This window comes from Mesocricetus auratus, unplaced genomic scaffold, assembly GCF_017639785.1.
Source record: "Mesocricetus auratus isolate SY011 unplaced genomic scaffold, BCM_Maur_2.0 Super-Scaffold_100011, whole genome shotgun sequence".
NCBI lineage: Eukaryota > Metazoa > Chordata > Mammalia > Rodentia > Cricetidae > Mesocricetus > Mesocricetus auratus.
Window position 1 is genome coordinate 63,876,305 of NW_024429195.1, and position 22,173 is coordinate 63,898,477.

Below are 22,173 nucleotides of genomic sequence, written 5' to 3' on the forward strand. Positions count from 1 at the left end.
CAGTGGTGATTAGAAGTTGATGTCTAAATATGCTTTGGGTTCCTTCTAGTTTAGACTATCTGGTTTTATGTCTGAAGGAAAGAGTTATAGCAAGGATTTTTTTTCACTAATGTTTCACCTGAAAGGTTGTAAAATTGGTTCAAAGAGGTTATTAATGTTGACCTGTGTTAGCCTGCAGTCTCTCAGGGAGAAAAAGAGACTTTGAGTATTGTCCTGGGCTGAAAATTTAGAAAGTTGGTATTGCTTTCCAGCCCTAAAATTTTCTATTACTTTAATAATTTATGAAGTACTGTTTTTTAATACAAGCTCAATGTTTTACTTCAAATAAATGTGCAGAAAATAGGCGCCAAACTATTTCAAGGTATCAATTATAGTGTAGCATTATATCTATGCATTGCTATCTAAATTGACGTTTCCATGCCTGTGATGCCAATTATATAATCTTCGTAAAGTTTGGTTCACAAATCTCAGGGTGATGTCTCCATGGATCTGTTTTTCTTGAATAGAAAGAGTCTTCTGGAAAACTCAAAGTCATCTTAAGAATTCTCTCTTCAAAATAAAAAAAAATGCTATTTAGAAAAGCCATGTAGGAAGATAAAATATATTATAAATATTTTCTTTGGATGCATAAAATAAAATATGATGTGACTAAAATATGTTAGAATATGTGTAAAGGTACCTACTACATATGTGTTTTAGTCAGTGTTCTATTTCTGTGAAGAGACATCGTGACCAAGGCAACTGTCGTGAAAACATTTAACGGGGGCTTGCTTACAGTTTCAGAGAGCTAGGCCACAGCCATCCTATTGAGAAGCAAAGAGGCATGACTTTAGAGCAGTGGCTGAGAGCTTTACCTCTGGAGGCAGCAGGCAGAGAGATCCACCTCTCTACTTTTAAGCAATGAGTACTTTCTCATTTTTACCTCTGTTAAATATCTATACCTATGCTCAATTTTTTTTTTGTTTTTGAAGCAGGGTTTCTTTGTGTAGCTCTGGCTCTCCTGGAATTTACTCTGTAGACCATTCTGGCCTTGAACTCAGAGATACACCTGCCTCTACCTCCCAAGTGCTAGCATGAAGAGTATATACCACCACTGCCCAGATAATTTTTAAATTATTTATTAACAGAAAAGAAATGGGCATTAAGGTCCTTTCTCAAAAGAAAAGGTACTAAGAATAGTTATTAGACTAGATTAAGGCAATTCATGGTAAATCTGGATCTTAAAGTTGACATAGTACATGTGGTAGCTCATGGGGAAAATCACTTCCTAGAGAAGCTTGGTGACTTGAGTTGGAGTCGCAGATCTCATGCTGGAAGGAGAGCCCTGCCTCCCAAAGGATAGCCTCTGGCCTCCCAAAGGACGTGATGTGACAAGCACACATCTGTAATCACACACAAATCATACATGCCTCCATTATAAAGGTAATGAATTAATGAATCACAGTTGAAACAATTGGACAAGCACGAAGTATTGTTCCTCCGGTAATTACTGAGGAAATTTCTGAGCAAGGAAATCACCTGACTAGTTACTATCATTTTCATACTGGATTGTAACTAAGGTGCATTTCTTCTTTGCAGGGGTGAGATGATGATCATTATAGATTAAGGACCAGAGAACACTAGGCATAGGTTAAAGTATTTTATATATTTACGGATGTCCTCAGGATTCTAATACTGACAATGCAACCAACTTATGTAGTTTGAATGTATTTGGCCCCCTTAATCTCATAGGAAGTATTACTATTAGGAGGTGTGACTTTGTTAGAGTGGGCATGGCATTGTTCAAGGAAGTGTGTCGCTGTGGGTGTGGGCTTTGAGGTTTGCTGTGCTCAGATACCACCCAGTATCTCAGTCAACTTCCTGTTGCCTGCAAGCTGTCATGCTCCCCATGATGATAATGAACTGAACCTCTGAAACTGTGAGTCACCTCAATTAAATGTTTTCTTTTTAAGAGTTGTCATGGTTGTAGTGTTTCTTCACAGTAATAGAAACCTTCTCTAAGATACCAACTAAAAATCAAGATAATCACAGATGTTAAAAACCTAAGGTTCTATTTAACAGAAAGACAAAACAGCTGATGTCCAGCTTCAGAAAACCTGCTTTACTAGGTGAGCTCTGGGCCAGTGGAAAGCCCTGTTTCCAGTTAAAACAAAACACAAGTGTATCACCCTTGAGGAAAAGTAAATGACTTTTCCCCCCTCCTTCTGCGCACATACATACAAGTAGACATGCAGGCATGTACGCAGACACATACACACATGCAAAACACAAACATTTACCAGGAAAGAAAAAAAGCAGAGGAAAGTATTTTTTTTTTTTTTTGGTTTTTATGAGACAGGGTTTCTCTGTATTGTTTTGGAGGCTGTCGGTCCAGCCAGGCCTTGAACTCACAGAGATCCGCCTGCCTCTGCCTCCTGAGTGCTGGGATTAAAGGCGTGCGCCACCACCGCCCGGCTTAGAGGAAAGTATTTTACATGAGTTCTTTATTAAATAATAATTTTCCAAGTTGAATTAATCGGATACATTTTGATTGTTACATATTAATTCATCATAATAGGGTAATTGCATAAACATTTTGGAGTCTTTGTGCTGAGAAATTCCCATGCGGGAGCTTATTTAATCCCTCAGAAGGAAGACATACCATGGAGCTTGTTCTGTATACTTAGTAGAATGAGAAGTTGAAGTCCTTAAGCCATTGGGGAAATTACCCTGATTTAATACCATTAACACGTTACCGTGCTACCTGAGCCAAATGCAGCGCCATCTCCTCCTTTGTCAGTATGGAAAACTCTCATAAGAATAAACCAATAGGATAGCATTTAAAAATAACGTCAGTTCCAACCCACCAAATTTTACTGTTTCTTCTAGTAATAGGAGTAGGAATTTTATAGCAGGGTGCCTGGTGGTGATATATGCACAGAGAAGCCAGGGGTAATGAACAAAGACAAAACTGTGACGCTCTTGTTACTGTCTTATCATGGACCCCAGTTAAGGGTTCCATATCTTGAGGTTGTCATGGTAGGGAGAGAACCCTACCAGTGGGGAGAAGAAGAGGGAGAGGAATAAGGGAAAGGATATCAAGAAGGAAACAGACAGGCTCAAGTCAGGCACCGTGCCTGGATTTCTTCATAATATCACTTTGAATTTTTCTAAAATAGCTGCATTCCTTTTGTGAAGGAATATATAATAGCATACAAAGATGCAACCAATTTTCTGTTTTTCTGCCATTATGTAGAAAATATATCAGGAAAATTACAGCAACAGTCATAAATAATGGAGATAGAATGTAAAATACCACATAAAAAGTTAGAAATACAGAAAGACTCTTACATGAATCCTCATTGAAATGTTGTTTATGTGATGATTCATCATATATGTATTCATTAATATGTGTATTTTTACCATTTAATATAATAACTGTATAAATATTCAGAATACATTTTTTCTGAGTGTGTTACTTAGGTTTTTGTCAGCCTGACACAGGGTAAAATTGAGAAAAGAAACCTCAGTTAAGCGAATACTCCTATCAGAATGTTCTGTAGATAGGCTTGGGCATTTTCCTGATGGATGATTGATGTGGACTGTGGACTTGACGGTGAAATCCCCTGGGGTAATTTCCACAATGGTTAGTGACTTCAGTTCCTCATTCTTTTAAATAGCCAGAACCATCCCCATGCTATCTATGGTTTTTGAGGATTTAAATGAGGTCCTACATGGAAATGTCTCAGAACAAACTACTCCAAAAATATTTATGTATTAACTGTACCACACATCCTGGCTGATACTACCCCTGGAAATGTGGTCCTGGGATGTATAAGGAAGCAGCCATGGAAAAATGAGCCACTTGGCAGCATTTCTCCTTCATCTCTGATTCAGTTCCTGCTTCCGGGTTCCAGCTTTGCCTCAGTTCCTCCCTTGGCTTCCCCTGATAGACTGACTTGGTATGTGTCAGCTAACTCTACCCTGACCTCCCTAGGTTGCTTTTGTTCATGGTGTTTTATCACAGCAATCAGAAAGCAAACTAGAACACTGAGAAATTCATAAATACCATCTCACATATTCTCATAACAGTAAAATTAGCCTTTTTTGAGCCTGTTTGGAAAATGCTCAAAACCAAAGAGTCTTAACTGTAGCCATTTGTGTCCCAGCTGGAGATTCCAGCCCTGTCCACAGCAGCACATACAGGATCAGTCAACCTTATCCAACCCATGAATCAGTGAGGAAGTCTAGACTAGACTTTGGCTAGTTTTGTGTTTCCTTTTAATCATATGTACTTCGTGGGCGATCCATTGTGATTTTGTATAATTTAAAGGCTTTATCAGGTCAAGCTTTATTAAAAGGTGGAATTAAGCACTACATATGCATATTCCTTTGAATCAGTCTTTGGGATTTAAGGGACTACAAAAGCAAGATAAGCCTTGGGCTACCGAGCAAGAAGAGCAATGATTTGGGATGGGCAGTGAATGGAGGAGGATTTTCAGTAGACTTCTAAGGGTCTTCATGAGCATGCTCCAGCCCATCCTAGACTCTGTTCTAGTTTTTGTTGTGTTGTTTGTTTGTTATTTTTATCAAGACAGGGTTTCTCTGTGCATCCCTGACTTTCCAGGAACTTACTCTGTAGAACAGACTTGTCTAGAACTCAGAAATTTGCCTATTTCTGTCTCCTAAATGAGATTAAAGTCATGCATCACTATGCCTGATCCTGTTCTAGTTTTTTTTAATTAGAAACAAGCCTGCTTCATATATCAATCCCAGCTCCCTGTCCCTCCCCTTCCCTTCCGCCCCCTCACCAGTCCCCCATCCCATCTTTCCTTAGCTCCCCAGGGAGGGTAAGGCACTCCATGGGGGATCCCTAAAGTCTGCTATATCATCTCTGGCAGGCCCTAGGCCCTCCCCCATGTGTCCAGGCCGAGAGCACATCCCTCCATGTGGAATGGGCTCCCAAAGTCCATTCATACTCCAAGGATAAATAGTGATCCGATACCACAGGCCCCATAGATTGCCGAAGCCTTCTCACTGATATCTACCTTCTCGGGTTCTGGATCAGTCCCATGCTGGCCTCTCAGCCATCCATCTGGTGTTCCTAAGCTCCCCCTTGTTCAGGTCAACTGCTTCTGTGGGCTTCACCAGCCAACTGCTTCTATGGGCTTCACCAGCCTGGTCTTGACCCCCTTGCCCATCAATCCTCCCTCTCTACAACTGGGTTCCAGGAGTTCAGTTCAGTGTTTAGCTGTGGGTGTCTGTCTCTGCTTGCATTAGCCACTGGATGGTGGCTCTAAAATGACATATCAGGTAGTCATTAATCTCATCATAGAGGAAGGTACATTTAAGGTAGCCTCTCCACTATTGCTTAGATTGCCAGTTGGTGTCATCCTTGTAGATCTCTGGAAATCTCCCTTGTTCCAGATCTCTCCTCAAACCTATTATGGATCCCTCTATTATAGTATCTCTCCTCCTCCTCTCCTCTATTCTTCCCCTGACTCAACCTTCCTGCTCTCCCATGTCCTTCTCTCCCCTAATCTCCTCCCCCCCCCTTCCCCCATGCTCCCAATCTGCTCAGGAGATCCTGTCCTCTTCCCCTTCTCTGGGGTACTGTGTATGTCTCTCTTAGGGTCCTCATTGTCTCCCAGCCTCTCTGATGGTGTGGATTTAACTAAAGATAATGGCTACTAGCTGGTTATGGGGATTCACTTATTCTTTCATAAAAAGAGTAGCACTTAGCCTACTCACCAAGTCCTAACTATGGGTATTTATTCTTAAAATATAAAAGCTAGAATTTTCTGGAAAAGTTCATTGTGTAGTCAGATTCTTAGTGGCTATAGCAGATACCTTTGGATCCTTTTGTCCTCCTTAATTATTTCCCTTCAACTCCCTGGTGTAATATGCAATATTGTTTAGCAAAATGAGGCTAACCACCTCTGGTATCCATTGATTAACCTAAGCCCTTGCCCAGCGATGGTCTTTGCTCCATCTTTTGAAGACAAAATATGGCAGATTATCAAAAAAGCTCTTCATGGACCTATATTTTTTGTTCCTATTTCATTTTTCTTTTTTGTCCCAACTAAATCCCTATTGAATCTATTAATTATTTAAACATATGATGGGAATCTCACTTTCCCCTTTGTCTCCCTTGTCATTTCTCATTCTTAGCTCCTCTCATCTCCTTATGCCAGTCTAATCCCCACTTCCCACCAGACAGTCGTAACGACATGACTAGGTTTTTGGACATGCCGTAACCCTTTTGGAAAGAGTCATGGGAGACATTAATCTGGCAATGTACTTCACCTTCGTGACCTCCTTTCCAATTGAGCCCAGGGCCCTCGCAGGCCAATTTCTCTAATCTCTTTTGTACTGGGCACATTTCTTGCTACATGTCCAATTAAGGATGGATTCCTGGCCTCATGTTCACCTAGGGACAAATCCAGGGCTTCTCAGTCTCATGATAGGATGTCCAGATTGTTCTCCTGAGCATCTTTTCCTTGTTACCTGGCCCACATGTTTTCTTGGCCAATGACTATGGCACATTTATCACATTATATCGGTAAACAGAGCTTTTGTTAACTTGGACTGCCAAGAACATTAAAACAAAGCAAACAGCTAGCAAAGAGAGGATAGAACAGTTGGTTTTAAAGAGAGATGGAATTCCTAAAACAAAAGAACTGGCGGCTTAGAATGATAATTCAGCAAGGCTCAAAGAGAGAGAAAAGTCTCCATATCTCTGATGGGTCTGATTAACATGCACTGTCAGCATCATGTACAGCCGCTTCTCCTTTGGACAGTTAACCTAAATTCTGACCACTGTGTCAGCATCAACCCCCTCCCAGGAGAACTGCATTTCTTTCCTTTACTAATGGAAACAACACCATGGAAGATTTACTTGCCTCAGCTCCCTCTGCCCACTCATCTTATTACCACTAGATGTCAGCACAATCAGTGAACCTGAAGGTTTCCACCTGTTCTCTCTGCTTTGCAATCATCTGAAGCTTTAAAAGATGTCCCAAGGTGCACATGGCTGCCACTGGAATGATGGCCCTGTTGTGTCACAATCTGGATGCTGCTGCTAGCACTGTATTCTCTTGGTGACGTTGGTCAATAGTGTTACTTCTGCCCTTTCCTTTGTCAAAGATTATGCATTTAGCTTTTCCCACTTTCCACCCATCCCTTCCTATTTGCATGTTGAACTGTATGCACATTCTCCTCCTTCCTCTAGTAGATGAGAATTGTTTCAAAACTAAACATTCTGTTTACCTCTGTACAGCCTCTCCTCCTCAAGTATTGCTATATAGCTCATGTGCAGTAGGCATAATGTCTTGGATAAACAAACCTACAGGAGAAACTATTTTGTATTTTCTGATTTATTTTCTTTCTTTTTCCAGACTATGGAATTTTTCTATAATACATTACTAAATGTGAAATATATTGCATAGTTTAAGCTATTTGACATCTAAGCTATCTTTCAAGTGATAATCAAATTTGGTCTACGTTGTTATGTACTAGAGGAGATTCAGAGGTCACAAACCAATGATACTGCATCCCATTGCCTAAGTTCAAGACATAATATTCATAGTCTGATTGCCATTGATATTGTGATATGCCCAGGGTTTGTGGCGATTTACCCTAACTATACCTTCAAAACTATTATTGAAGACAAAGCATTAGTCACAAAAGCCTGCTGTTAGTTCATTTGGATTGAACATGCATTTCTTTTAATACTCCTCTTCCAGGAGCTAAGAAGGTGAGCCAAGGGGAGATATGCACAAGGAAAGAGGATTCTCGTGGAGGAAATGTCATAGGAAATATTATAGAGCAGTAAACATTATCTTCCTAGTGTGTTAAATGAATAGTCAGGCTAGAGAGGGTAGAAATGATAATATCAATGTGTGTAGGCCAACTTGAGGATTTCGTGATCAGCTATGAAATGATACAGTGATGCTCTAACTGATATTTTGAAGAGTCCTCGGTAGAGTGATGGGCAGAAACATGGGTACCACTTAAGAAGTTAGGGCACTAATTCAGAATGAGATCATGCTTTGATACAGAGTGGTAGCAGTAACAATTAAATGACTCTGAATATATTCCAAGGACCATATGTCTTCCTCAGTGAACAACTATTGTAATGAAAATGCTGTGATTTAGTCTAGTAAATAAAAATCTTTGCAAACTATTGTTTTTCTTAAAAAGAATTGTCACCAAGACACCTGGTACATACTTTTGTGGGTCTTTAATTGAGTTGGATTTATCTTAAGAGTGAATTTTTCAAGGTGGTTTAACAAGAAGTGCCAGTTCCAATTAATTTAGGGACTCTGTATGTGCAAGTTCTACAAAGTGGCATTGATCCTGGCGCTGTCAGTTCTGCCGATTTCTACTTCACAGGTGGAGCTTTTTAAGTCCAAGAATTAATGAAGGATTGATCTTCATAAGCTTGTCATATTAAAAATCTGGCCAAAATCTACCAAGTAGTTTAAATGATTCAGCATTGAGAGAAATGTTCAAAGAGGAAATTGTGCATTTCCTATGCTAAAAACATTAAGTCTGGGGCAATCGGTTGCTTTCTTTCATCCTATTTTAGTCACTGTGGTGACTTAGACTCTCTGTCTTGGATCTCTAGAGAATGCCTCTGCTTTTGAATCCACTTCTGTTTTCCCCATACACAATGACTTTTTCTTTATAATTTTTCAAGTTGGTTTTTCATTTCCTTTCCCCCCTTTTCCTTTGATTTGAGACAAGATGTAAAATGAGGATAGTTGACCTTGGTTAGACAACTTACAAACCAAAGAAGTAAAAATGATAGGAAGAACATACACGTAAGAGTAGCACACAGTTTTTGTAAGGGGTGTGTGTGCGCGCGTGCGTGCATGTGTGTGTGCATATGATACTTATTTGCAGTTCTTCTCAATTATCAAATACAATACATGTGCTGGTCTGCTGTATGTAGATAAGAAATGCTTTCTTAGAATCTGTTCTTGCATTCATTCTCACTGAGAGTAAGCATACCTTTATTGACCATGTCATTCATACATTCCTATTGGTACCTGTATGTGAGAGCTGGTAATCATGCCCCATAATAGAAGGGTTATTGCTAGGTGTAGGGTGTTGTAAGTTATTTTCAGCCTAGATCAAGCTAGCTGCAACCTAATCCCATGTATAGTTGGAATCAGTAGTATGATGGAAAATACTACTGTAACACCCGGATTCTCAAAGTATGGACATACCCTAGCAGCATCAACATCAATTGCAGACGTGTTAGCAATGCAGATTCCAAAGCCTGTCTCAGGTGAAATGGTCCAGCATAGCATGGTGATGGTTCCAATTCGCAGAAATGTAAGCTGCCCTGTCTTTACAGAATTTACCATGGTAGATAGATTTATGGAAATGACTGCCTTCACCACTTTCTTGGTCTTATTTAGCAGACTGGTTCTATCAGATAGTATTCTCTCAGTTTGAGCTCCAGTAACCACCCCAGTGGACTCAAGAGAACTTGTTCAAGGACAAGCAGCTCTGTCTCTCCTGCTGCTACCATCACTCGTCTGGCAGTAATTCAGAGCAGGATTTCGCTTATGTTTCACTTTCAAGTTGTACAGAAGATGACAGGATTGGGATACCCTCTCCTCTTGTAGCTGAAGCGGCCATATGGGGACAATTCTGGTGCCCACTCTTGTCCCAGTATAATTAATATCAGTTCCTTATACTCTTTGAAATACTTTGGTTTTGATGATAAATTAGATTATAGTGAATTCTTAAGAAATTCTGGTAACTATTGGAAACGTGTCAAAGAAGGCTTCAATGAGAAAAACATATTTAGGACATAAAAATGAAAGAAATGTAAGTACAGTGAGTAAGCAAGCTAGAGTAAGAGACTAGTATGAGATAGCCTTCACAGGCAAGAAAACGTAGAGGCAGGATGTTCCAGGGAGAAAAAATAAATGACTGACATGAAGTGGTAGATTACCATATGGGCAGTTGAAGCAGTGTGGAGGATTCAATCCTTAGTTTGGTAGTAGAACTATTAGCTAAAGCCAACATTGTGAGTAGCGATTTGTAGTGTAATATCCAGAAGTGATACCAGGGAACTTTACTATTATGAATGCCCCAAATAACGTGCCTTTTGAGATTGTTTGGATAATTATTTGAAAGAAGGCTGCTTTTACTTTATTTCCTTTTGGTTCTATGTGTTTAAAATGTTTACTACCCAATTTTCCATCGATTCTGGGCAGTTTTCCAATGAAGTGATCTTTGAGTCACATACCAGACTAATTTCATTCAATTTTGTCTCAGGAATTTCAAATTAAGTTGAAAATATCAATTATCCACATTTAATAATTTATGCTTTTATATTATCAGAATACTAATAGTGGACTTTTGGAATTTGTCACCTGTGGAGGCAGAATTATAAAAATATATAGCTAATATGTTATGGTACTATTTTTTAATGTTAATGTGAATATATTCTAGCATAAAACATTCAAAAGGGCATTTTACCCATGATCATTTATATGGATAAGATTATGCATTTTAGTTAGTTTATGGACTTTGTAAACAGTTTGCAAAGTACAAATTATATGACAAAATTGCACGAAGATGAATATTATTATGTAACAATAAAGAAGGCATATTTGAATTCACATAATAGTATATTGTTTGCATTTTTGTTGTTGTGCATTAGCAATGAGTATGTCTGTAACAAAGCTTAGAAGGCTTTGCCTACAGCATGGTTTGTAAACTGAGGCCTTCTGTTACTGAATTCACTGTCTATATTAAAGCTGGCTGTAAACCCTTCTGTTTCTATCTTTCCTTTCTGTTTCTCACCAGGACTAATGTGTTTCCTCTTATCCCTGACCAATTGTAAAAAAAAACTACCTTCATCATTCAATAAATGGTTGTGTTTCCCTATTAATGCATGCCATGCTTCAGAGTTGAATGCCTGGAAACAAATAAATCTTAGCAATCTTTTACCATGCACTTTGTTTAAATATTGTATAAATAATTAAAATATTGATTGTAGATAAAAATTAGTACTTTGTCGTAATTTTCGAACAAACTCTCAAACACATAAGCAACTGAAAGGTATTTGTAGTTGCCATCTGTAGTAGTCCTACCTTGTGGCGCCAATCTGTAGTTACCCAGGTTTGTTTGCACCGCACACTGAGGGGCTTTCTGTAGGAACCCATTTTTGGGGGGCTTCCGTTAGATCCAGCCTACTTTCCCGGTTTGAACCTGAGAAAAGGGGGAGTGTGCATTGAGAAAATGGCAGGTAAAGCTACTAAGGAAAAGACAGAAACACAGAATGTAGTCAGGAAGGCAAGCCAATTAATAATGAATGCCCCAAGTGTATTCTTCAACATTCTTATATAGCCCAACCAAAAAGGAGAAAAGGGCAAGACTTCTTTACCATGATATAAGGAACAGACTTTCTTCTTTAATTCTCCAAACATTTAGTAACCACACCTTAGACTAAATCTCTTGTTATCTGGCCTTGAGGATTGAGAGTAACCACACCTTAGACCAAACATCCTTCAGTACCTACACCTTAGATATTATGATTTTAATCTTGGAAAAGTAAGGATACTTTTGAACTCTCACCTTAAATCAAGATGAAGCAGAGCCATTTTTATGGGCCCGAAAATTCTCCCTTCCAAATTTAATCAACTAATACCTGTGCTTCTGCCACAGGACAGACGACTTTGTCTGTCTTAGGTTGTCTTCGTTCACCTTCCACACATTTCGTCATGCGTCCTGTCTTAGGTATCCTGGAGGCAAAAAGATCTTTACCCATCTTTGACTACCAGACTCTGTAATAAAAAAAGGTTAGGGAATAGTGCATAGCATGATGCCATGCACTTCTGAGCCAACATTTCATCCAGAGTTCACAAGCAAACTTGATAAAGCTAAGCAATACGTATGCTTTTACGGCTACAATGTCTCCTATTAAAGGATAATCAAAATGAAATGTCCTTTTTAAATTGGCCAAGGATGTCTCCAGTAGTTTTAGCTGCCTTCTTAGTTACACTGTATCTAACAATTTGTGCTAACAGCTTGTTAGCACCATGTCAATAGAACTCACATTACAGGTATTTATCCTGGTTCCTTTATAAAGCCATGCAGGAGGAGATATTGTTCATTATCTACAGATTATTTAATTCTTCTTTTGTGCTTTTAAAGGTGTATTCCTTAAATCTCCTCTCTTCTTTCTTACCATATACTTAGTATATACAGATTATTTTTGAATACTATGTTTTCTATGTATAATTTTTAGACCTTTCTCTTTAATGGTTTTGCAATACAGTCTTGCAATGTAACCTCAAGTTGATGATCCCCCTGCCCCAGCCTCCCAAGTGCTAAGAAATACAACTGCAAAACCACCAGAGCTAGCAACTCGATTTATCATAACTGAACTTTAAACCTGCTTCAACCAAACAATAGCTACTAATCATTTTAATTCCTCAAAACTTAGTTCTCAATTTTTATTTTAGGACAGGTATCTTAAACTAAAGGTAGTGATTATTATTAAACACTTGATAGTGGGATTTTCCAATAGCTACCCAAACATTTTTGTCCTTTGAAACATTTTTTTCTGCTTTATGTTGGCAGTTCTTGACTTTCTAATCACTTCTATAATTAGTTCTTAATTTCAAAAGTTTGATCAGCAAGCAAACTGGAACACTTAGAACAACAAATAATGACTAGAGCATAAACTCATAAGCCTGCAGTGACAACATAGCCGTGCCGTCCTTTGATTTGACTCTAACTTTTATCTCTCTATAAAATCATGCTTATATTAGTATTTCTGTTGATAAATCTCCATCTTCTAAGGAATTTCTTTTGTCTTTCTTTACATATCCATAAATTTAAATGTTAACCATGTTATTTTACCAGTATAGGAAGTTTGAGGATGATATTACATAATTCTCAAGATGATGTTTTAAAGCATTATATGACAATATCTGAAACAATCTTATCTTTGGAACGTTGATCTGAAGAAATAGTCTTAGAAATTCAAGATTGTTAATATTTATTCCACTTTCACTGCAAAGTATAAGTCAGAGTGAGTTATTACCAAATCTGCCTTTCTGTGTCTTTCCAATAATTTCAACAAAAAATGAATATCTCAGAATGGATGCACCTGTTTGCCTGTATATATCAGGGCTGCATATCATTTTAAAGTTACTAACATTTAAAATAGACAAGACTCACATTTGTTATATTTCTTTAAGTGTTCATCTTTCTTCCTGCTTGAATACATTATAGAATATTCCTTATTAAGAAAAATATTTTGAGCACATAGAAATTTAGAACCCATATGATACCTTGTAATTATGAGAAAGGCATATAAAATATGAATAAATAAAGAGCAGGGCATTAAATCTTGGTTTTACATCACTGTTTCCACCACACTTATTTATTATTACAAGTAGTTATCACTTTTTCGAATAAGCCTGCTTACTTTATTTTGCAGGTCAGTTTCTTCTGGAAGAGTCTCGCCTCACAGAAGCAGCTGAGATGGCCAAAAAGGCAGCTGAACTCGACAGCACCGAATTTGACGTTGTCTTCAATGCTGCCCACATGCTCAGGTTAGTTTTTGTTTCTGTATCTTACTCAAATGATGCTCTAGCTTGAAGAAAGCAGTTCATTATATTAATTTCCATACTGCACCTCATAGCATGCATTTTTAAAATGAATCAGACTGCATAACCAGCTAAAAATTAATAAGAACTACTTCATTCATTATAATCTATGTATCTGTTGAGCAGGGAAGATGAGTTCCCACAGTCCAGAAAATTAGTAAGATGCTCCTACCCACCTCTTCCCTTCCATCCAGAATTACTACAAAAGGAGAATTGCAACGGGAATTTAATAACTGTCTACTGAATTGTCCCTCAAACACCAACGTAATATCAATTAATCTAATATGTTCTTATATTTCTGTTATTATGATAAACATTAGTGTATGTGACATGGAAATATCTTTTAATGTGTCTGACCATGGGAGCAACTATCAAATGCAAATATACTTAAGATACATAAAATACTCAAAATGACTTGGTAACCGGCATTATTGATGTCTTGAAGAGATGCATTGTTAAACCATTAAGGCTTGCATTTCAGAAGAGTTATTTCAAAAGCTAATTACAACAGCTGCAGACTTGAATTAAAAAAACAAGTCAACTATTTTCATTGTGGATATTAAAATAAAAAGTGGTCAATGCCATACTCTCACTGAATTTATGTTCCTTAAATCCTTACCAGTGAGCTTCATTGAGTGATGTCCACACGGAGGTCTCTGGGCTCAGTCCTCTCCACAAATACACATACTACACACATACATATACACTTGTACACATAGAAAATGAGGACTACTCTTTGCTTCAACTTCTTGTTGGAAAACCTTGTAAATTCACATGGAATAGTAAGAATGAATATAAAGAGATATCTTGTAACATTTATTCAGTTGCCACAATGGTGATGCCTTCATAACCACAGTACCTCTTCACAGTGAGAATGTTGACATTGATAGATTTTGCTAACAGTATTGTATAACTGTGTGGTGTGGTGTGGTGTGTGTGTGTGTGTGTGTGTGTGTGTGTGTGTGTGTGTGTGTAAATTTATCATGTGTAGATATATGTGCCCACCACTAGTACCAAGATGGAGTTCTGTCATGAGTCTCATTATCGTCATTTTCACTGGTGTACTTTTCTAACTACCTAATTCATTTATGGTTTTTTAAATATGTTGGTTCAAGGGGTATGTAGGCATGATTGAATTTCTGTTAAATAAACTCACTCTGGGTTAATCTTAGCAGTCCAAATGAACTTCTTATTAGGTAAACCTAAGAAATCTGACATCTAAGCTGGGGATGAGATAATGCGCCTGTCAAAGTCCTTGGTTCATTCTCACAGACCTCATAAAAGCAAGGGATGTTGGTGAATGCCTATAATCTCAGCACTCTGGAAGTAGAGAGAGACAGGAGGATCAGAAATTGAAGGTCATCCTTTCCTTCATTTGGCCAGATAAGACCCTGTTTCTAAGAGAAGCAATGAAAAGTGGTATATGCAATTAGGAACCAAAATCAATTAAGTGTCAGTATGTTTACAAATTAGACTATATTAATATAAGTATCTTTGATGTAAGGGTGATGATTGTTTTAAGGCATCTTAATTTGAGAATGAAGTTATGTGCTGATACGGTGGAGAGCTCTGTGTGCTCCTCCTGAATGCAATGATGGGTGCTTTGTCACAGTAAGCAGTTGTGGGTATGGGAGAGTATGTTGGTATAGATTAAATCATCTAATTCATAGTAAACGCTCTCATCAGCAAAATACTTTGCTACATAGAAAATCACTACCTGGAATTCAGAGTCCATCAATGGAAGCTCACTATAGGACCATTCTAACACACATACAAACTTCATGTGTATATCACATGTATGTTTTTCTTTGTTACCACACTAGAACCAATGGAAAGTTTTGCTTGCAGCATTTTTTGCCTATCAGCATTGTGGGAACTTTTATCTCTAGAATCTTCCATAAGGTACAGTCACTCAACACCTTCTTGGACTCACTGCATGTGAAACTACATAGCAGCCTAACCATGTCCCACTTAAGTGGTATCAACTTCTGGGAATGTTTTACGTAGCTTTTCTGTTTTTCAATTCAATGAAATGCAAGTATTTGTTATTGTTATATTAGTTGAGATTCTCTAGAAGAACAGAGGTGTACGTACATACACACACACACACACACGCACGCACGCATGCACGCACACACGTACGCATGCATGTGTGCGCTTGAGTTTTAGACTGGCTTCTAGGCTGTGGTCCAGATAGTCCAATAATGCCTATCTACCAATGGAAAACCCAAGAATCCTGTAGGTGGTAAGTCCACAAAACTGGATGTCTCATCTGGTCTTCAGTATACACAAAAATCCCAAAGAAGTAGTCTCTAATGCTAGTGAAGGAATGAACCTGGCAGCCAGAGCAAGCAGGCAAAGACAACATGCTTCCTTCTTCCATGTCCTGTATATAGGCCACCAGAGAAGGTGTGGTCCAGCTTAAAGGTGGATCTTCTTCTGCCTCAAAAGATCTGAATGAAAAGTGGATTTTCCAATTCAAATGATTTAATTAAGAAATAATCCCTTGCAGATGTTTCCAGCCTGTTGGGTTGTAGTTAATTCCAGATGTGGTCAAGTTGACAAACCAAGACTAGCCATCACAAGAGCTTACTGTACAAACTGATTTCTGATTTCTTCTTCAGTAACTAAGACTATTCAGGGAATTTTTTGAAAGTACACGTAAATGTTTTTGGTTTCCCCTTGAATACAGTTTTGACAAAATATGTCATAAGTAATCAGTATTTTTGCTTAATGTCATTTTATATATGAAATGTCCTAGGGGAGTTCCAAATTCTGAGATGATTTTCATATCAAATCTTGAAATCCTCGAAGATCCTGTCTGCCCTTAGGCTCAGGAGAGTTTACCAGGCAGTGTCTGTGCCACCATCGTTTGGAGCTGGAAGAGCATTCTCTGAGTCTGGAATTCCATTTTCTAGAGACTGCATGTCATTGGTGAAACCTGAGTCATGTGCTGGAAGAAAGTCAGAAGATGAAAGAGTCTAGATCTCCTGCTTTGCTTAAAGGAACGTGGAATCCATGTTGTGACTAATTATCAACTCTGTTTACAGGGATGGCGAGCCCAAGTGCGCATTCTCATTTAATGCACATTGACAATACATGGTGACACTTTCAGGACTTCAAATAAAACTTCAGAGCCTCCAGACAAAACCTTTTCTTTTTGTTGTTTTTAAAGCAGATTGATTATCATCAAAGGGAAATATCAAAGGAACATAAAATGTTTGAACTCAGTGGAATCAGGTCTATGTAGTTGTGAGAGGAAACAATTGAATCAACTATTCTGTTAAAAACATTTTGTAGGAAGGGGCATATTCAGTTTCCCCACCTCGGAACTGGACGTTGGAATGAGAGTATGAATTTATTTGGTATCTGAGAAGAAGTCAAGAAGCAAAACAATAATAATAAGCCACATTTTACCTGATTCATAGGCTTTGGTATTGGAGCTGTGTTGTTCTGTTCCTTATTGATCTTACTTGATGAGAGGTGAAAGCAGTGTTTATTCTGATGCTTTTGCCTCCTTGGCACTGTATTTTGCATGCATACCTGACACACTCCTATTTCTGCCTGCACATCTGCAGAGGGTACACTGATACTCTTCTTTTATAGATGTAAGCCCTGAGGTGTCGCATCATTGTTTCTCTGAGTTGGCAACTATGGTATCTGAATGCAGCGTAGCCTGGCTACATATAAATGTCTTCTCATTATCACAGGCATCCTTCATCTTTATAACTATGTGACTACCCAAAAGCTATGATTCTTAGTAAAGGAGGAAGACTTATAGAAGGTGACAGGTTGTCACATATATAAACCCTAGATGATAAAGCCTCTATGGGGTGTTAAAATGAATTTCTTTGTGATAAAAATCTTCGAATATAGGCTTTTGAGTTCATTGGAGAAATTACTCCAACCTTGTATCAGTGGAATATTAAACTTCTGAAAATATCATCATGGACCATGTCTGTCTTCAGTCACATGACTTGGAGAAGTGTCCTTTTATTTTTCCCTTTTTTCAGGTATAAGGATACAAGCTTCCAATGCAATGAGAAATGCCTAACTATGTCATACCACCTGGTTCTGGTTGCTTTCCTAATTTCTAGAACAGAGTGAATATATGAGCAAGAATCATTATATTGTAATGTCTCCACTCAAACAGCACAGTGTTAAATGATTACATGCTATACAAACAGAATTTAAAGGTAATAACATCATTAGTGCTACTGGAAGTGACACAAAATGTAAATTCTTAGGTGAAAAAAAACACAATAACTGGGCTCTCTCTGTGGGGGGGCTAGAGAGCATGTGCATGTCTACATTTGTGCTTGAGGCAAATGCAAAGTTAGTCTTTAATATTCCTTGGTTTTGCATCTGTGAACTCTATTAACTACAGACAGATAATCTGAGGGGGGCGAGGAATGTATTATATGTACACTGGCTTATTTAGCAAGTACTGAGCAAAAGATGCAGCCTAGCACCCTTTGATTGCATTTATGATGCATTAGATGTTATAACCAATGCTAGCTTCATTTGAAGTATATGGAAGGTCTGCACAGGTTCTTTGTGTTGTAAGACCTTCCTTAAGCATCTAGAGATGTTGGTATCTGAAGGTAAACACCTTCATCATTCCCCAGGGCAAGTATGGCTTCAAGGTTGTGTAGTTTGTATGGATGCTCCTTTAATTTTTTTAAGGGACAAAAATAGTGGAAGGTTCATGGCATCTTCAAATTATAGATTCAGTAATTTTTTTTGTGCTGGATTTCTTTTTTATTTATTTTTTGTATCTTTCTCATCATGCATCTCCATGCCATTCATTTCCCCATCCCTTCGTATATACCCTCTGTACTTACAACCTCTTCCAAAAAATAATAAAATAAAATTTAAGGGGGGATCCGTCTCATTATGACAACTGTAGTCCCTTTTGCCCATCTATTTTTATTTGCAAATGTTGATTACGAAGAGTCATTGGTCTGGTTTGAGGCCTGTGGTTTCTGCTACATTATTGAGGCTGGGTCCTCACTGGAATTCCTCTTAGTTATCCTGTTATTGCTGTGTGTCACAGAGATCCTGCAGCTTTGGATCTGTAGGACAGGCCCATTCTGTGCTCCAGCAGACCATAAGTCAGGTAACCGTTGGGTGGACCAACACACAATCCAGGTTCAGGACCTAAGTTCTTGCAAGGTTGGTCACCCCACCAACTCTCCCATGTCCTGACCACCAGGGTGAGCTCCCCTGCATTGTCCTGGCAAGTTAAGCCCTTGCAGCAGTGAACAAGGGGTGGAGCCAGTTCTCCTGCTTTCATATCCTAAGGGTCCGACCTCCCATATCCAAATTTTTGGAGTGAACTCTACTGCATTGACCAGGAGTGGCACAGGGGCCACTCCCCCAAGCGCTGCAGCTGATGAGGGGTAGGACCAGCTCTTTTGCCTTTATGACCTCAGGGGCCAGCTAGTCAGCCCACCTCAGGCATTGATGGGGGGCACATTTCTCCCTCACTTATGGTGCCACATTACAAATGAGTAATCAGGGCAGCTCTCCTATGCCAACAGCTTAGCGGCTGGTTCGCCCACACCTCTGCCAACAGGACTGATTCTATTTTGCCATTCCGGTGAGGTGCATTTTGGAGGGAGAGTTGTTTCTCTTGTAGCTGGATGCAGGTTGGCCTTGAGTTCTTCTCTTAAGAGGCAGAAATTAAGTTTGAACTCCAGACCCTCTTGCCTATACCTCCCCGTGCTGCAATCAAATTTCAGTGGAATCCTATTTAAGCCATTTTGTTATGGGTTGTAAGGTCTTTAAACATTCAACAAGTGAAGCTGATGGAGGTAGGTACCTTTGAACTCAATGCCTCTTTCATATTAGTTATTGAAGAAATCTCCCAGAGTCCTTAAGAAAATATATGTTCTGATCTAGTGGCTTTGGCTGTTCCCTGAGATTTTATACTTGCAACATGTTCCAGGAGATGCTTACAATGTTGCTTCATCTATCACTACTATGGGCAATTTGTCCTTTTCATTCCTTCTTATCTCTTCATTCTCCCAGTAACTTCTTCCCAGCCGGAAATCCACCTAGAACACAAGTGATAATTTTTTTATGTGTGGACACTCCCTTGTAATTTCAATTACTCTTCCTATAGCCAAAATTTGTCATTAGCAGCCCCTAAAAAATTTGAGACCATGAAAAAAATGGGATGAAAAGTTTATAGAACATAATAAAACATGTGACCCACAGGAACTGTTTCTGAAATTACATCCTGGGGATTAGGTAGGATGGCCCAGTAGGCAAAGGCTCTTGGTGCCCAAGCTGATGATCTGTCAGATACCTGGGACCTACAAAACAGGGGAGAACTGACTCCCTCAAGCTCTCCTCTAACATGCATAACTGTTTTTGATGTCTTAACAGAGTCTTTCTCCCAGGAGTCCATAAGCAATTTATTTCAGATGTTTCATTACGTGGATCCTCCTGTCCAATTGTTTTACACATATGAGACTCTGTCTTTGCTCTTTGAAGATGTTCCATAGAATGTGTGTTTGTGATGTCTTAGTGAGCCTTCTGTTTCAGTTTTACTTCCTTTCCTTCTATACAGCTTACTGACTGCAATTAAAGTGCAGTTCTGTTTCGGTGCTATAAAGGCAAGCGTCTGCTCATGGTAGACAAGAATCAGGAAAGCCAATCTATTGTTTCCAGTTATATTTATGTTACGTGAGCAAACATATCTCTAGTTTAAAAAAATTCACAGGTAGCCTTTTAAATTATAGTTAATGTGAAACAGTGGGCATTGAACATATTAAGTGAATTTTAATTCACAACTATTAATTGTGATTCCCATATCTCTTTTATATATTATATATATGACTAATGGTCTTAAGCCTGTCTCAAAAATATGTTTATAGTACAAAGCAATACCAGAGAGAGAAGTTAAAGATATAAAATATGTGTGCATTTTTACTGATGTAATTTTAATAGTCTTATATATAAAATGGAATTCTGCAGTATGCAAATTATGAACTTTGTGATCTTTTTACTAGTATTGCTCTGCGGCTAGAGTCTCACTGATGACAGAAAAATGATTCCAAAGACTTTTGCAGATCATTTATTGGGAATTCAGTCACTCAGTAGTCTATTTGACAGCTAACACCTGGTCTTTCTTCTAGTCCTTTAACATTTTTGGCCTTAAGGGACAGCTGTGGGGAGGAGGGTGGGACATGTTCAGTATATATGATGAATAGAGATTGTTAATGAGCCGGGAGCTCCCATCTGAATTTCCCCTGCATTGTGTCTGTTGTTAGTTTAATTTTTTTTTTTTACTCTCTGGTCACATGTCTTCACTTGCTGTTGATTTGAAGACTAAGGGAGTTGCCCATCTGGGCCAAGTGTAGTTACTGGTTGAGTGATTTTCTTTCTCATCACCCCTTCATTATTGGCTTTGCAGGGTGCACTGTAGCCAGACTGAAAGGCTGTCTGCATCTGTCCTGGGAGACATGATAGAGTCTTCTATTTTCACTTTACTTTTTGAGTCTTGTACTTGTGGGCAAACCTGTGAGAGATTATGGTTCCTCTCTATATCTATAACTATGGTCCCCTAAAATGAAAGATCAGAATTTAAGAAAAGTATCTGGTACTTTTTTATTTTCCCTCATGTTTATATCATTGTTAATAATAGCAATTGCTTTGTGGCATTGTAGTCATTAGATAAAATTATGTTACTGGATAGAAGTTGTATGCTTTTGTCACACTAAAGAAATGAGTGAAGAATGACCATAAGCATGTAAGAAAAGTATGCAATTTTCAGCTGCTTTAGCTGGGTGTATAATTAACAGTCTGGGGATTCAAGTCTTGCACCCCATCCCTAATAATCTTACTTTGGAGGGGCCCAACAGTGTTTAAAGCTGATTAATGATTTAGTCATTTTTGCAATTAAGACTTGATAAGTATTCCAAGGAGTTCTCTTTCAGAAGGGAGGATAAAACATAACCTACATGATAAAATAGAATTTGAACACTTCCTCACGAGTTTTCTCTCTTGTCCAGAGAATAAATCAGGAATATACATGACCTTTCTGTGCCTAGAACTGACATATTCCTTCCCCCTGGTTTTCCATGTGCTTTCATAAATACCTTCTGATTAGTAATTTTAAAAAGACTTTTTTAATAATAGGAGCAAAGTTCTACAGTGTAAATTAATTTTATATGTCTATGACATATGTAATAAATCCTTTCTTTTCACTTCCTTTAGTATGTTATCAGTTGTAATTCTAGCTTAAATGAACGAACCCCTCTAAGTATTTCCTCCGAGCATTAATGCACTATATTTGTTACATTTTTATTGCTGTGATAAAATGCCCGACAAAAAGCTCAGAGGAGGCAAAGTTTACTTTGGCTTGCATGTTGAAGAGTCATCGTCCATCATGGCTGGGAAGACATAGGCTGGCAGGAGTTTGTGGTGCTAGGCACATATACCGTATGGAAGCAGAGAACTGAGAGGTCCTTCTTCAGTAATAGTTCAAGGCCCTTCCCAGAACTTACCACTTCCAGAAAGGCTCATCCTCCCAAAGGTTCCC

At 38.4% G+C, this 22,173-nt stretch overlaps 1 protein-coding gene across 2 annotated transcripts in view; it reads left to right on the top strand.

The window, feature by feature from the left end:
* Positions 1 to 22,173, top strand: part of Tmtc2 (transmembrane O-mannosyltransferase targeting cadherins 2) — a 356,561-nt gene that overhangs the window by 276,504 nt on the left and 57,884 nt on the right. For both annotated transcript variants that reach the window (XM_005068036.4, XM_021225985.1), the window contains exon 10: positions 13,454 to 13,568. In XM_005068036.4, coding sequence (XP_005068093.1) covers positions 13,454 to 13,568 — 115 coding nt within the window. The remainder of the gene's footprint in view (positions 1 to 13,453; positions 13,569 to 22,173) is intronic.